The following is a 14,592-nucleotide window of genomic DNA, read 5'->3' as shown; positions in this document are numbered from 1 at the left end:
TTTGCTCTCCCTCTTGCAAGTTTTTGTGGGGCCCTGATGGGTGTCTCAGACAGTAAAGAATCTGCCTGCATTATAGGACACCTGGGTTTGATCCCTGGGTCAGGAAGATCCCCTGGAGAAGGGCATGGCAACCCACTCCAGTATTCTTGCCTGGAGAATCCCATGGACAGAGAGCCTGGCAGGTTAGAGTCCATGGGGTCCCAAAGAGTTGGACATGACTGAGCGACTAACACTTTCTGACTCCTAGCCGGAATGCACTGATATGGATAAGAGCTCAGATTTAAGTAGCAGCTTTGTCTGAGTTCTAAGCTCCAGTTCCTTGTCTGGCCCCTGTGGAACCAGCTACATCTCCTGTTTGGGGGTGGGCAATGTGCTCACTTCAGTTCTTTTCGTAAGATATATGTGGTTTCCTAAGTACCTGCATTGTACAATCCTATCTAAACTAAGGCTCAGCCTAAAGTCTCTGTGATTTGCTTTTAAGAACTGCCTACAGTGCTTTATTATACTCATTACTTGAATTTTCATTATCTACTTGCAGATTTATTTGGATGAATGTTGTGTGCAATTATGTTCTTTCAGAAAATTGTCTCTTTTATGTACTTGGATGAGTAAAAAAAAAAAATCATGCAAAAGCACTTATACTCCTACAACAGAAGAACAGGACTGGCTTCTGAATGTTGAGTTTCAATTTCTGATCTTACATTTTGCCAGGGAGATAATTATTAGTCTCTCAGGTTTGGTATCTTCTTTTAATGTCTGTGAAAAGAAAACCACACTAGAGATACTGAAATTAAAACTGCCAATACCAGAATGGTGATACATTCACCTCCTTAATCATTCAGGTTTCTTAAATTTACAGGCAAACAAAATATATTGGCAAAATTGTCCCTGCTCTCCTATCTGTGTCATAGAGTTGCAAATTTACTCATGCTTGAGCTTTGGAAATAACTACACACACACACACACACACACACAATTATATAGCTTCTCTCTTTCTTAAAATTAATTGTGACTTCTTCATAAAGCCCCAGTGGCTAGGAAGCTTTTAAACTCTGTTTTAATTCAGTCTATTAGATTTAGTCTGCTTATACAATTTAAACATTGTCTATCAAGTTCAACCACAGTAAGGTTGAACTGATTCCTTTAAAACCTGTCTTTCAGATTTGGCTATCACCTGTTCCTTCTTTCTACCTCCCACCCCTATCCTCCTCAGAATGGAGACAAATGGGGGTTATGGGACCTCGGGATGAAGGAGACACAATCCATCTTCTTGTGTCTTGATGGTCCCTGCCTTATCGTAACATCCTTTTCTGCTATCTGGGCCAGTGACCAGTGGGCCAGTGTTAACTGGTCCCATCAGCTGCTGGACTTTCCAGGAAGGCTTCTCCGCAATATTTTACTCCAGCCTCTTTTCTCAAGTCTTCTTTTGATGTGTATTTGTTTGCCTGGGTCTTAGTTGTAGCACTCGGGATCTTCTATCTTCACTGCAGCCTGAGGTATCCTTTTGAGTTGTAGCACATGGATGTTTTTCAGTTGTAGTGTGTGGGATCTAGTTCCCTGACCAGGGATGGAATCCAGGCCCCCTCCATTGGGAGCGTGTAGTCCTAACCACTGGATCACCAGGGAAGTCCCTCTTCCCTCAAGTCTTGAAAGCTATGCTTGGGACTGGCCCTCCTGTCAACCATAGGCTTGTACTGGGCGCTTCCCCATTCCTTCACTAAGATCTGGAGGAGAGAAGCTTCTAGACCCCTGCACACCACACAGAGGCCATGATGGAAGCCAGTAGCATTGCCTCAAGTTTATTTCCACCCACTCTACTGTGCCGTCTCTCCACTGAGGCCATGTTGGGCACACCCAAGGCTGGTGTGCAATGGGGTTTCACCACTGTATCTATGCACACATGCTCAGGCACTCAGTTGTTTCTGACTCTTTGTGATCCCATGGCCTGTAGCCCACCAGGCTCCTCCGTCCATGGGATTTTCCTGACAAGAATACTGGAGTGGGTTGCCATTTCCTTCTCCAGGGGATCTTCCCGACCCAGGGATTGAACCCACTTTCACATCTCCTGCATTGGCAAAAGGATTCTTTACCCCTGAGCCTCCTTATCTATGTTGTGCTTAGTTGCTCAGTTATGTCCAACTCTTTGTGACCCCATGGACTGTAGCCCACCAGGTTCCTCTATCCATGGGGATTCTCTAGGCGAGAACATTGGACTGGGTTGCCATGCCCTCCTCCAGGGGATCTTCCCAACTAACCCAGGTCTCCCACATTGCTGGCAATTCTTTACCATCTGAGCCACAAGAGAAGCCCAAGAATACTGGAGTGAGTAACCTATCCCTTCTCCAGGGGATCTTCCTGACCCAGGAATCAAACCAGAGTCTCCTGCATTGCAGGTGGATTCTTTACCAGCTGAGATACTAGGGAAGCTCCTTGTCTATACCTATTGTTAAAATGTTGCAATTTTCTCATGCTTGTTGGTTAATAGCCACTGTTTCCATTCACTGGAGTATTATCGCCCTTGAGCCCAACCCTGTACCAGGACTCCTTTTGCCTCATTAAAGATGGCAATGGCCTCAGGATAACTCCAGAAATGTGCTCAGCTTAATGTCTAGATTCTGAATGGTCTAGATGAATCTGGTTATTGAATATGTTTACTGTTACCTCTGAACATAGATGCATGTGCCTTCTCTCCCTTGTTTGTGTGGGGGTGTATGCTGCTCAGATACTTTTAAAGCTTGAAGTGGTTAGAAGTGATGTATAACAAAGAACTGGGGCCTGATATAAGTCACTGTTCTTTGTCCTCTTCTGCAAATAATCCTAGGCTAATAGTGATGGGCTATAAGGGTTTTCACTTGTCAAAACTGTAGATGCCTTTTACAATAGGGCAACAAGAATTATGGACCAGCTACCATGGCCACAGGCCACTCTCTTTGTTTTTGCCACACCATGTGGCTTGCAGGATCTTAGTTCCCTGAGGAGTGGTTGGACCCAGGCCCCAGCGATGAAAGTGCCAAGTCCTAACCACTGGACTGTGAGTGAATTCCCAGGGCACTCTTCTTTATACCACATGGAAATTATATGATCTGAAGCATCTGAGTATGATTCTTGATATGCCAAAGCAATTGAGAAAAATCATCTCTCTGTTACACCAGCTTTCTCTAACATTCCATCTGGAGCAATCCAATTTGATGGAGTCCCACCCCAAACCACACTCCACAAGTCTTGGCCTGATTGGTGAGAAGATCATAAATAAGGAAATGGAAAAAGAAAAAAAATTAATAATTTCCAAAACATTACCTCCATTTCATCTGTGTTACAGCTTTGATTCTAGAAGCAGTTGTCTTTGGTAAGTCAGTGATGATTTTAGAAGGAAAAACAATGTATCTTTGTCGTGTAATCTCCTGTCCATGTATGTATGTATATCGTATATGCACAATCCTGTCCGACTCTTTGCAAGTCTTTGAACTGTAGCCCTCTAGGCTCTGCTGTCCATGGGACTTTCCAGATAAGAATACTGAAGTGGGTTGCCATTTCCTCCTCCAGGGGATCTTCCCAACCCAGGGATCAAATCCATGTCTCCTGTGTCTCTCTCCTGCATTGCAGGCAGATTCTTTACCCACTCAGCCATTGGGGAAAGCATATTCTGTATATAAATATTCTGTATATAAAAACTCATATATGTGTCAATATCAAAGAAAGTCGATCTAATAGCATGCATTTTTTTGAGTACCTACTGCTTTCCCAGATCTTAACAAACACAGTATGGCTTCACAATTAAAAGACAGATCTATTGCCCCTGAGCAATGTCATTCCTAGCTGGAGTGACAAAATCAGCATTGGAAAACAGTTCAAAGTTAAATGAGTGCTGCTGCTGCTGCTAACGGAGAAGGCAATGGCAACCCACTCCAGTACTCTTGCCTGGAAAATCACATGGACGGAGGAGCCTGGTAGGCTGCAGTCCATGGGGTCTCGAAGAGTCGGACAGGACTGAGCGACTTCACTTTCACTTTTCACTTTCATGCATTGCAGAAGGAAATGGCAACCCACTCCAGTGTTCTTGCCTGGAGAATCTCAGGGACGGGGGAGCCTGGTGGGCTGCCGTCTATGGGGTCGCACAGAGTTGGACACGACTGAAGCGACATAGCAGCAGCAGCAGCAGCTGCTGCTGCTAAGTCACCTCAGTTGTGTCCGCTGCTGCTCCTGCTGCTATGTCACTTCAGTCGTGTCCGACTCTGTGCGACCCCATAGACGGCAGCCCACCAGGCTCCTCCGTCCCTGGGATTCTCCAGGCAAGAACACTGGAGTGGGTTGCCATTTCCTTCTCTAATGCATGAAAGTGAAAAGTGAAAGTGAAGTCGCTCAGTCGTGTCTGACTCCTAGCGACCCCATGGACTGCAGCCTACCAGGCTCCTCCGTCCATGTGATTTTCCAGGCAAGAGTACTGGAGTAGGGTGCTAAATTCTCACAAATTTGGAGATCAGATCAATAAGGGCTCCTAAGAAAAATTCTAGAGAAAGTGAGAAGTGATCAGGGCCTTGAGGTATGCTTAAGTATTGAATATGCTTTCCCACTAAGTTTAGGAAAAAGGCAAAGATGTCCCCATTCACCATTCTTTTTCAACAGCATACTGGAAGCACTAGCTGATACAATAAAATAAGGAAAGGGATAAAAGGTATACAGATTGAGAAAGAAGAAATTAAAACTCTCTTTGATCATAGATGACATGATTACCTATGTAGAAAATCTGAAAGAATCAACAAGAAAAACTAGAACTAATAAGTGATGATAATAAGGTTGCAGGATAGGAAGGACTCAGTACTGTCAAGATGTTCTTTCCAACCTGACCCATAAATTCAATATAATCTTCAGTCAAAGTCTCAGTGAGTTGTTTTGTAGGTATGGACATATTGATTCGAAAGTTTATCAGTTCAGTTCATTTGCTCAGTCATGTCCAACTCTTTGCAACCCCATGGACTGTAGCACATCAGGCTTCCCTGTCCATCATCAGACCAATAAAACAGACTAGACAGCCCAGGAATAGACCCACATAAACAGAGTCAACTGACCTTTGACGAGGGCGTCAAGGCAGCACAGGACTTCCTAGGTGGCGCTAGTGCTACAGAACACGCCTGGCGATACAGGCGATGCCTGAGATGTGGGTGCGACCTCTGAGTCGGGAAGATCTCCTGGGGAAGGGCATGGCGAACCACTCCAGTATTCTTTCCTGAAGAATCCTATGGACAGAGGAGCCTAGCAGGGTCACAGTCCATAGGGCCACAAAGAGTTGGACATGACTGAAGACAATGGAGCAAAGACTGTCTTTTCAACAAATAGTACTGGAACAACTGGATATCCACATGCTCAAAAAATAAATCTAGACATGGACCTTACACTCTTCACAAGATTTAACTCTATGTAGAAACATACACTGGATGGATGTGTAGTTTTAGAATGAAGGAGAGAAATCTGCATTAAGCCTGGGAGGGAAAAAAAGTATCTAGCAAAAGCACATAAAAAGAGAAGAGGTGAGCACTGGGACCTGAACTCCAGGAAGCCCCAGTATTAAGGTGTGGGCAGCATAGACAGAGCCAGAAAAAAAGACTGAAAACAGTTCAGAGATGTATAAAGAGAATCAAGGGAGAATGTGTACCTTAGAGACCATACTTTTGATTTATGGCAATTTTCACTTCAAATGACCACTCTGAACCATTGCCAAACAATGCCTGAAGCATTTTTTTTTCATGCATTCCGTTATCACCAATAATCCTAAGTAACAATCCTCTCCAATCAGATCAGGAATCAAGCCTCCCAGAAATAAACTGAATCCTGGTCACCTGGAATATATAACCTGGCGGGGTTCCTAACAATGCGATGTGGTCTTAAGAATATTCGTAAAAGCTCTGGCAAGAAATCTCAGGGTTTTCTTTTTTGATGACCTCTAAAATAAACAACATATGTGCATGCACAATGGGTAATTAAATTGAACACTTTGAACTCCTAATAACTCATTGTTAACACCCAGTTTCTATGCCCATATTTCCATTGGCAACTTGAGTTATCCTGAGAGAGGAGGAAAAGCAAAAGAAAAGGGGAGCCTGTGCCTACAGTGGTTTTCCAGCATACTTTACAAATGGGGTCTTGTAAGAATTCAAACATAGAAATGAGGTTGGTTGTTTGAATCATCTCAAGGTACTTAGAAATCCAAATGTGTTCAGTGGGAAAAAACCTAAACTGTAGCAGTTTGTACAAAACTCGCTTTGTGACTAGCAGTTTATTTGCACTAAAGCATCATCAGTTCAGTTCAGTCTCTCAGTCGTGTCCAGTTCTTTTCGACCCCATGAATTGCAGCACGCCAGGCCTCCCTGTCCATCAACAACTCCCGGAGTTCACCCAAACTCATGTCCATCGAGTCGGTGATGCCATCCAGCCATCTCATCCTCTGTCGTCCCCTTCTCCTCCTGCCCCCAACCCATCCCAGCATCAGAGTCTTTTCCAATGAGTCAACTCTTCACATGAGGTGGCCAAAGTATTGGAGTTTCAGTTTTAGCATCAATCCTTCCAAAGAAATCCCAGGGCTGATCTCCTTCAGAATGGACTGGTTGGATCTCCTTGCAGTCCAGGGGACTCTCAAGAGTCTTCTCCAACACCACAGTTCAAAAGCATCAATTCTTTGGCACTCAGCTTTCTTCACACTCCAACTCTCACATCCATACATGACCACCGGAAAAACCATAGCCTTGACTAGATGGACCTTTGTTGGCATAGTAATGTCTCTGCTTTTCAATATGCTATCTAGGTTGGTCATAATTTTCCTTCCAAGGAGTAAGCGTCTTTTAATTTCATGGCTGCAATCACCATCTGCAGTGATTTTGGAGCCCAGAAAAATAAAGTCTGACACTGTTTCCCCATCTATTTCCCATGAAGTGATGGGACCAGATGCCATGATCTTCGTTTTCTGAATGTTGAGCTTTGAGCCAACTTTTTCACTGTCCTCTTTCATTTTCATCAAGAGGCTTTTTAGTTCCTCTTCACTTTCTGCCATAAGGGTGGTGTCATCTGAGGTTATTGATATTTCTCCTGGCAATCTTGATTCCAGCTTGTGCTTCTTCCAGCCCAGCGTTTCTCAGGATGTACTCTGCATGTAAGTCAAATAAGCAGGGTGACAATATACAGCCTAGACGTACTCCTTTTCCTATTTAGAACCAGTCTGTTGTTCCGTGTCCAGTTCTAACTGCTGCTTCCTGACCCGCATATAGGTTTCTCAAGAGGCAGGTCAGGTGGTCTGGTATTCCCATCTCTTTCAGAATTTTCCACAGTTTATTGTGATCCACACAGTTAAAGGCTTTGGCATAGTCAATAAAGCAGAAATAGATGTTTTTCTGGAACTCTCTTGCTTTTTCCATGATCCAGCAGATGCTGGCAATTAGATCTCTGGTTCCTCTGCCTTTTCTAAAACCAGCTTGAACATCTCAAGTTCATGGTTCACGTATTGCTGAAGCCTGGCTTGGAGAATTTTGAGCACTACTTTACTACCATGTGAGATGAGTGCAATTATGAGGTAGTTTGAGCATTCTTTGGCATTGCCTTTCTTTGGGATTGGAATGAAAACTGACCTCTTCCAGTCCTGTGGCCACTTCTGAGTTTTCCAAATGTGCTGCCATTTTGAGTTCAGCACTTGCACAGCATCATCTTTCAGGATTTGGAATAGCTCAAGTGGAATTCCATCACCTCCACTAGCTTTGTTCGTAGTGACGCTTTCTAAGGCCCACTTGACTTCACATTCCAGGATGTCTGGCTCTAGGTGAGTGATCACACCATCGTGATTATCTTGGTTGTGAAGCTCTTTTTTGTACAGTTCTTCTCTGTATTCTTGCCACCTCTTCTTAATATCTTCTGCTTCTGTTAGATCCATACCATTTCTGTCCTTATCGAGCCCATCTTTGCATGAAATGTTCCCTTGGTATCTCTAATGTTCTTGAAGAGATCTCTAGTCTTTCCTATTCTGTTGTTTTCCTCTATTTCTTTGCATTGATCACTGAGGAAGGCTTTCTTATCTCTCCTACATTAAATGGAAGTAGTGGCCTTGAATTTTGATGAGTTTCTTATTTTGGGTGTATTATATTATTTCATGATTGTATAAAAAGATAGCAGCAGCTAAACATTTGAAAGTTAGTCCTGGTGGGGCCATGAGAGTTTTTTTCATTAAAATGGGTTGTGCTTTTCCGACAAAAGGGTCTGAGAGCCCCTTCTCTGATATATCCAAGACCTGTGAAGGATAAGATGATTTTGCTTTTAAGCTGAAACTTGTGTTATATTTCTACATTTTGAAGCCAGTATCTTTTTAAGATTTATTTTATTGAAGTATAGTTGATTCACAATGTTGCCTTAATTTCTGTTATTCAGCAAAGTGGTTCAGTTGTACATGTGTATATATATATGTGTGTATATATGTGTGTGTATATATATTCTTTTTCATATTCTCTTCCACTGTGGTTTGTCACGATACTGAGTACAGTTCCCTGTGCTGCACAGCAGGACCTTGCTGTTTGTCCATCTTATACACGCCCTTTGCATCTGCTGATCCCAGCCCCCCATCTGCCCATCCTCCCCTCCCTGGCAACCACAACTCCCTTCTCTATGTCTGAGTCTGTTTCTTTTTCATAGATAAGTTCATTTGTATCGTTTGTTCTAGGTTCCACATATAAGTGATACCATATGGTATTTGTCTCTCTCTTTCTGACTTACTTCATTAGTACGAAAATCTCTAGGTCCCTCCATCTTGCCCCAATTGTTGAAGCCAGTATCTTTAAATGGTTAGTTTGTTGCATTCCTTTCCTTTTCAGATCAAGCTGTCTGACTTTGGCTTCTGTGCTCAAGTTTCCAAAGAGGTGCCGAAGAGGAAATCCCTGGTTGGTACACCCTACTGGATGGCACCTGAGGTGATTTCTAGGCTGCCGTATGGGACAGAGGTAAGGAGGTGATGGTTGTTGCTGGGGAGTGGGCAGGGCCTGGCTGAGATGCAAGGGTTCTGAGCTCGTTAATGACCCCAGGAGACCAGCTTGATGACTTTTAACTCCACATTCGATTGCCATTCACTAGGCTTTTCACAGAGCAAGTTGTGGCAGAAGAGAGTCTGTCCACCCTTGGGGTGTCACGACAGCATTGATCGAGCAGTATGCATAGGTCCCAAATGGGCAGTGGGGAAGAGGCAGCCCACTCTCATCTAACCCCCAGGGCCAGTGCAACCTGAAAGTGGCTAGAGACTCACAGAGGAGCAGGTGTGATCAGAGGATACAGGGTCAGAGAAAGCTCCACAGATTGGGGCTAATATTTGGGTGAGAAATAATGTTTTCCCATTGGAAAAAATTATATATGAATATTGAAACATATTTTAAAATATGGCACAATTTCTGTTTGTTCTGGAAAGGAAATAACCTCTCATAATCTATTTTTGTTGTTACCGACTTTAAAATTTTAAAAAATTGTCTTTTTTTATTGAATGATTCTTTAAATTCTACAATTTACAACTTTCAAAAAACTTCACACACATGATTCATATAATCCCATAGTAACCTTCTGGGTTTTTTTAATTCTCCTGTCCCCTTATTGCCCCTCCCTCCTTCCCTCTTCCCACTTGTAACCATAAGTTTGTTTTCTATTAGTCTGGTTCTTTTTTGTTTTGTTCACTGGTTTGTTGCATTTTTTAGATTCCACACATAAGTGATGTCATACATTTTTTAGATTCCACACATATTTGTCTTTATCTGCTTTCTTCACTTAACATAATACCTTCCAAGTCCATCTGTGTTATTGCAAATGGAAGCATTTCATTCCTTTTTACGACTAATATTCCATTGTATATATACCCTGTCTTTTTGTATCCATTCATCTGTTGATGGACACTTAAGTTGCTCCCATACCTGCTGCTGCTGCTGCTAAGTCACTTCAGTCGTGTCCGACTCTTTGCGACCCCATAGATGGCAGCCCACCAGGCTCCCCTGTCCCTGGGAATCTCCAGGCAAGAATACTGGAGTGGGTTGCCATTTCCTTCTCCAATGCATGAAGGTGAAAAGTGAAAGTGAGGTCGCTCAGTCCTGTCCGACTCTGAGCGACTCCATGGACTGCAGCCTACCGGGCTCTTCCGTCCATGGGATTTTCCAGGCAAAAGTACTGGAGTGGGGTGCCATCGCCTTCTCCGGCTCCCATACCTGCTCCTACTCTATTAAGGGACAAGGTTTGGATACATAAAATGAAGGGCAGAAGTGGAGGAGGGCTTTTGGGGAAGGGAACGGTGTGAATAAAGCTCTGAGACACGCACACACAGGGAGGCAAGGAGCACGTTCGCCTGGGCACGGCGTTTGCACACACTGTGGGGCGGGGGGCAGTCCTAGAGGGGGAGCGGAGGCAGGGTCGGGGACCAGTGAGCGGAGGACAGCAGCCGGACTGCTGGCGGACTCTCCTGCCCTGGTGTGCTGCCCTTGGATAAGTATGCCTCTTGCTTATCTCACCGTGGTCCCGAGAGCATCAGCTCTCAGTGGAGGTCACTTCTGGGCGACAGCAGGAATGCAGCTAACTGATAAGAGGTGTAATGAGGGACGAGGGAGCCGCCAGGGCCTGGGAATTTATAGCAGCTCTGGCACCTCATTGCCCTGACTTCCCATTCTTTACCCGGGAAGGATTGCTTGTCTTCTCTTTCTTTCCTTTCCTCCAGTCCCTGACAATGGTTTTACAGAATACAGTTTTGTGTACACTGCTTCAGAGTGATAAAACACAAAGGGAAAAACCTAAATACAGCAGCAAAGAACTTAAAAATCAACTTAATAAAAGACTCAGGATATATTGTGTTGTGCAGCGTAGCTCTTTGGAGTTTGTTATGAATATGCCAAAAACTTTTCTTATTTTTTTTCTGGTTTAAATGTAGTTTTCTTCTCTGTTTGTAACATAAAACTTTGAATGGTTTTCTCATCTGACCTGATAAAAAAACAGGATTTTTTTAAAGGTTCTGAACTTCAGAGTAGTAAGACATTCACTTGTACCTAACTGTCAGAATCTTCACTGAAGTTGCCTTTAAAAAGTATGCGAAGAACAGTAGCAAACACTTGGTCACTCAACCATTCAGCCGATAAATCTGAATTGTAGATTTTGAGAAGTTACAAATACCGTATGAATTTATGAATGAGTATGAATCTACTGGGTTCCCTGGCCATACTCAACCTTTCAGAAAGTTCTCTTTGCCTGAGATAATCACTGTGCCTAACAGGTGGACATCTGGTCCCTTGGGATCATGGTGATCGAAATGATTGATGGTGAGCCCCCCTACTTCAACGAGCCCCCGCTCCAGGCCATGCGGCGGATCCGGGACAGTTTACCTCCAAGAGTGAAGGACCTGCACAAGGTGAGAAGCAACATCCATTGCTGAAATTCCACATTGTTCTTTGATTTTTCCCTCTCTCTGAAATGTTAAAGACTGGCATATCACATCTGGGAGTAGATCCTGGTTTCTAGGCATGGACCTTGTTTTGTTTTTTTAATTTACTTTTTTGTCACTTCAAAGTGCTCTATTAGCTTCTGCTGTACAGCATCATGAATCAGCTGTAAGTGTACATGTATCCTCTTCCTCTTGATCCTCCCTCCCACCCCCCACTCACCCTTCCAGGTCGTCACCGAACACCAGGCTGAGCTCTCTGTGCTGCAGCAGCTTCTCGTTAGCTGCCTGTTATGGAATTAGAGTTGTTGAGTTCAGATCTCTGCTCTTCTTGTTCACTCCCTTGGGCAAGTGAGTCTGCCCCTCCCTCTCTGAAGCTCCTCTGTGAAAGTGGGCACATGAGCTCCTCTCCCATGGATGGGTGCCTCTCAGCACTTCTGCACTGGGAATTTAAGACACGCTGAGGGGTGTTCTAATGACCAAGACATCCCAGCTCAAAGCCCCACATTTCCTGACTCTCAGAGGGGTTGCATTCTAGTTGGGGAAGCAGATAACAAACTACACACAATGGATGATCAAAATAATTTTAGAGAGTGGTACATGCCAGGTAATGAATAAAACGCTGTGAGGTGATTGAGGGGGGCAGAAAAGGAATTGGGAGTTAGTTTTGGCTGAGGGTTGAAGGGAGTCCTGTCAAGGGACTGGAGCCTGATTGGCAAAAAGGAGCAAGTCATACAAAGATCTGGGATAAAAACATCCCAGGTCTAGGGAGGAGCAGTTTGAAGACCCTCAGCCAGGGCAAAGTGAGCAAGGTGAAGGATGAGGCATGTCAGAGGGTGGACAGGGGCTAGATAGTACAGGGCAGTGAGCAACATGGTGAGGGAACCAGCGAGGGTCTTTCCTGGTTTCCAGGCATCATCAAGTAGAGCCAAGCTTAGAAAAAACGATGCTAAGTCAACGAACCACTACTGTGCGGCCACCAGTGGGGCTGGGCTTGCTGAGAGAGCTGTTTCCACAGATTAGCACTAAAAATACCGACCATCCCACTACCCCCCAGATACTAAGAGGAAGAGAATTGTTTGTGACAGCATCCCCTCTTCCCTCACCCCTACACCTTAGGGAAGAGGCCCTGGAGAATCACTCATGCAGGCTGGGTGGACCTGCAACAAAGCGGGGAAGCTGCTTGAATTGAACAAGAGCGTAAACATTTTACAACATTGGACAGTTTAAATAATGTGCTGTGCTCAATAGTGTCTGACTCTTTGTGACCTCCTGGATTGTAGCCCACCAGGCTCCTCTGTTCATGGGATTTCCCAGGCAAGAATACTGGAGTGGGTTGCCATACCCTCCTCCAGGGGATCTTCTCGACCCAGGGAACCTGGGTAGGAGTATGAAATATATAGGTGTGCGTGTGTGTGTTTGTGTGTGTTTTAAAGAATTACTATAAAACATATGCTTTTTATGTACTTGAATGTACATGAGCTATACTGCAAAAAAGTAAATTACAAGAAACTAAAGGACAAATGCCTTCTGGGTTTTTTTAGGGAAATTTATTTTTTAGGGAAATGTCACATTCCTTAGGGAAATTTGTTTCTTTTCAAGAAAGGAATTCCAGGAACTTCCCTGGCAGTCCAGTGGTTAAAACTTCCCTTCCAGTGCAAGGGTTGTGGGTTTGATCCCTGACCTGTAAGCTAAGATTCTGTAGGCCTTGAGGCCAGAAAAATAAAAAAGCATACGGCAGAAGCAATATTGTAACCAATTCAATAAAGACTTGAAAACTGGTCCACGTTAAAAAAAAGTCTTTTTTTAAAAAAAAAAAAGAATTACACAAAACCTAGATGGCTGCGTGGTTAGAAAAATAAACAAATAAAACTCATTCCATGTTTATAACACTGTTCATCAAATGTGTGTGACCACCATCTGAACATAGTGGGTGCATCATAAGAGTTGCTGTTGTCTCTTATTTAGTACATATCTTTGTTGTACCATCATTTACTCCTAGTATTTCAGGTTTGAAAAAGATAAGGAAAACAGCGTGTGTTAAGAAAGGCAATGCCTGCTTTTGCTCCCATGAGCTCTTTCTCTTCAAGCTGACTGTCTGGAATTTGGCCTTGTGGGCAGAAGGCTTTCCTGGGAGTTTGCTGGGAGGCCACGTGCGGGGCCAGGGCCGGTCCCGGCGTTAGTCCTCAGGAGGCCGTCCTCTGTCTCCGCAGGTCTCCTCAGTGCTGCGGGCCTTCCTAGACCTGATGCTGGTGCGGGAGCCCGCTCGGAGGGCCACAGCGCAGGAGCTCCTCAGGCACCCGTTCCTGAAACTGGCGGGGCCGCCGTCCTGCATCGTTCCTCTCATGAGGCAATACCGGCATCACTGAGCGCAAGAGTCACAGAGGTGACGAAGCGAGATGAGGATGCGAGAACAGGTCGGGAGAATGCAAGGAACCGCAGAACATGCAGCAGGCCTGCGAGCCCAGACCAGCTGACTGATGATGACCGGCAGGGCTCGGCAGACCGGGGCGTCCTCTTGTGTCTTCAACAGGCATCTCTCCACTGACAGCTGGCACGCTCGTTTGGGACATGGCTTTAATAAGTCATTATTATATTTTTCAGCCTTTCATCCAGCAAATCAGAAGGACTCAGTACAAACTCCGTTATGGTATATCCTAGCCACATGCAGGGTAATGCATAGGATTTTCTATATTGAAAGAATACTTTTCTGGCAAAAAAAAAAAAAGAAAGGAAAACAAAAAGCACTTTTTTCTTAATGGTAGCAGTGTAATGTATTTTGCAATGAATTTGTAATTTTTCTGTACGATAGTTTTGATAATTTATAGTACTTTGATGTCACGTAGCCATTGTATCAGTTGAAGTAATACCTGTTTACTAGCAAGAGTTTGAAAAAAGTCTTTCCTACTTTTTTATCCCTTTCAGAGAACCAACGATTCTTTAGGAACTTTGAATACTGAATGACTCTCAATCACCGTCAGCTTTAGTAGAATATCTTTCTTATCTTAACAAGTGTCTTATGTGATGGAGGAAGACTTAAGAGTGATGGTGATGGGGGTGGGTGCACATTTCATTTATTCAACCAAATATAATGCAGTGAAATTTGAGCCACGGTATACCACCAAAAATATTCCTTGGGAGAAAACTAAATATTTTGAAAAATCACA

At 44.0% G+C, this 14,592-nt stretch overlaps 1 protein-coding gene across 2 annotated transcripts in view; it reads left to right on the top strand.

Annotated features, from left to right (window-relative positions):
• The window catches only part of PAK5 (p21 (RAC1) activated kinase 5), a 429,499-nt gene extending 415,705 nt beyond the window's left edge, over nucleotides 1-13,794 (top strand). For both annotated transcript variants that reach the window (XM_055543380.1, XM_055543381.1), the window contains 3 exons: nucleotides 8,844-8,969; nucleotides 11,261-11,395; nucleotides 13,639-13,794. In XM_055543380.1, coding sequence (XP_055399355.1) covers nucleotides 8,844-8,969; nucleotides 11,261-11,395; nucleotides 13,639-13,794 — 417 coding nt within the window. The remainder of the gene's footprint in view (nucleotides 1-8,843; nucleotides 8,970-11,260; nucleotides 11,396-13,638) is intronic.
• Nucleotides 13,795-14,592: the final 798 nt, after the last annotated feature.

The sequence above is a fragment of the Bubalus kerabau genome, chromosome 13 (genome assembly GCF_029407905.1).
Source record: "Bubalus kerabau isolate K-KA32 ecotype Philippines breed swamp buffalo chromosome 13, PCC_UOA_SB_1v2, whole genome shotgun sequence".
Taxonomy (NCBI): Eukaryota; Metazoa; Chordata; class Mammalia; order Artiodactyla; family Bovidae; genus Bubalus; species Bubalus kerabau.
The sequence above is the reverse complement of the archived record's forward strand: the minus strand, read 5'-3'. Positions and strand labels throughout refer to the sequence as shown.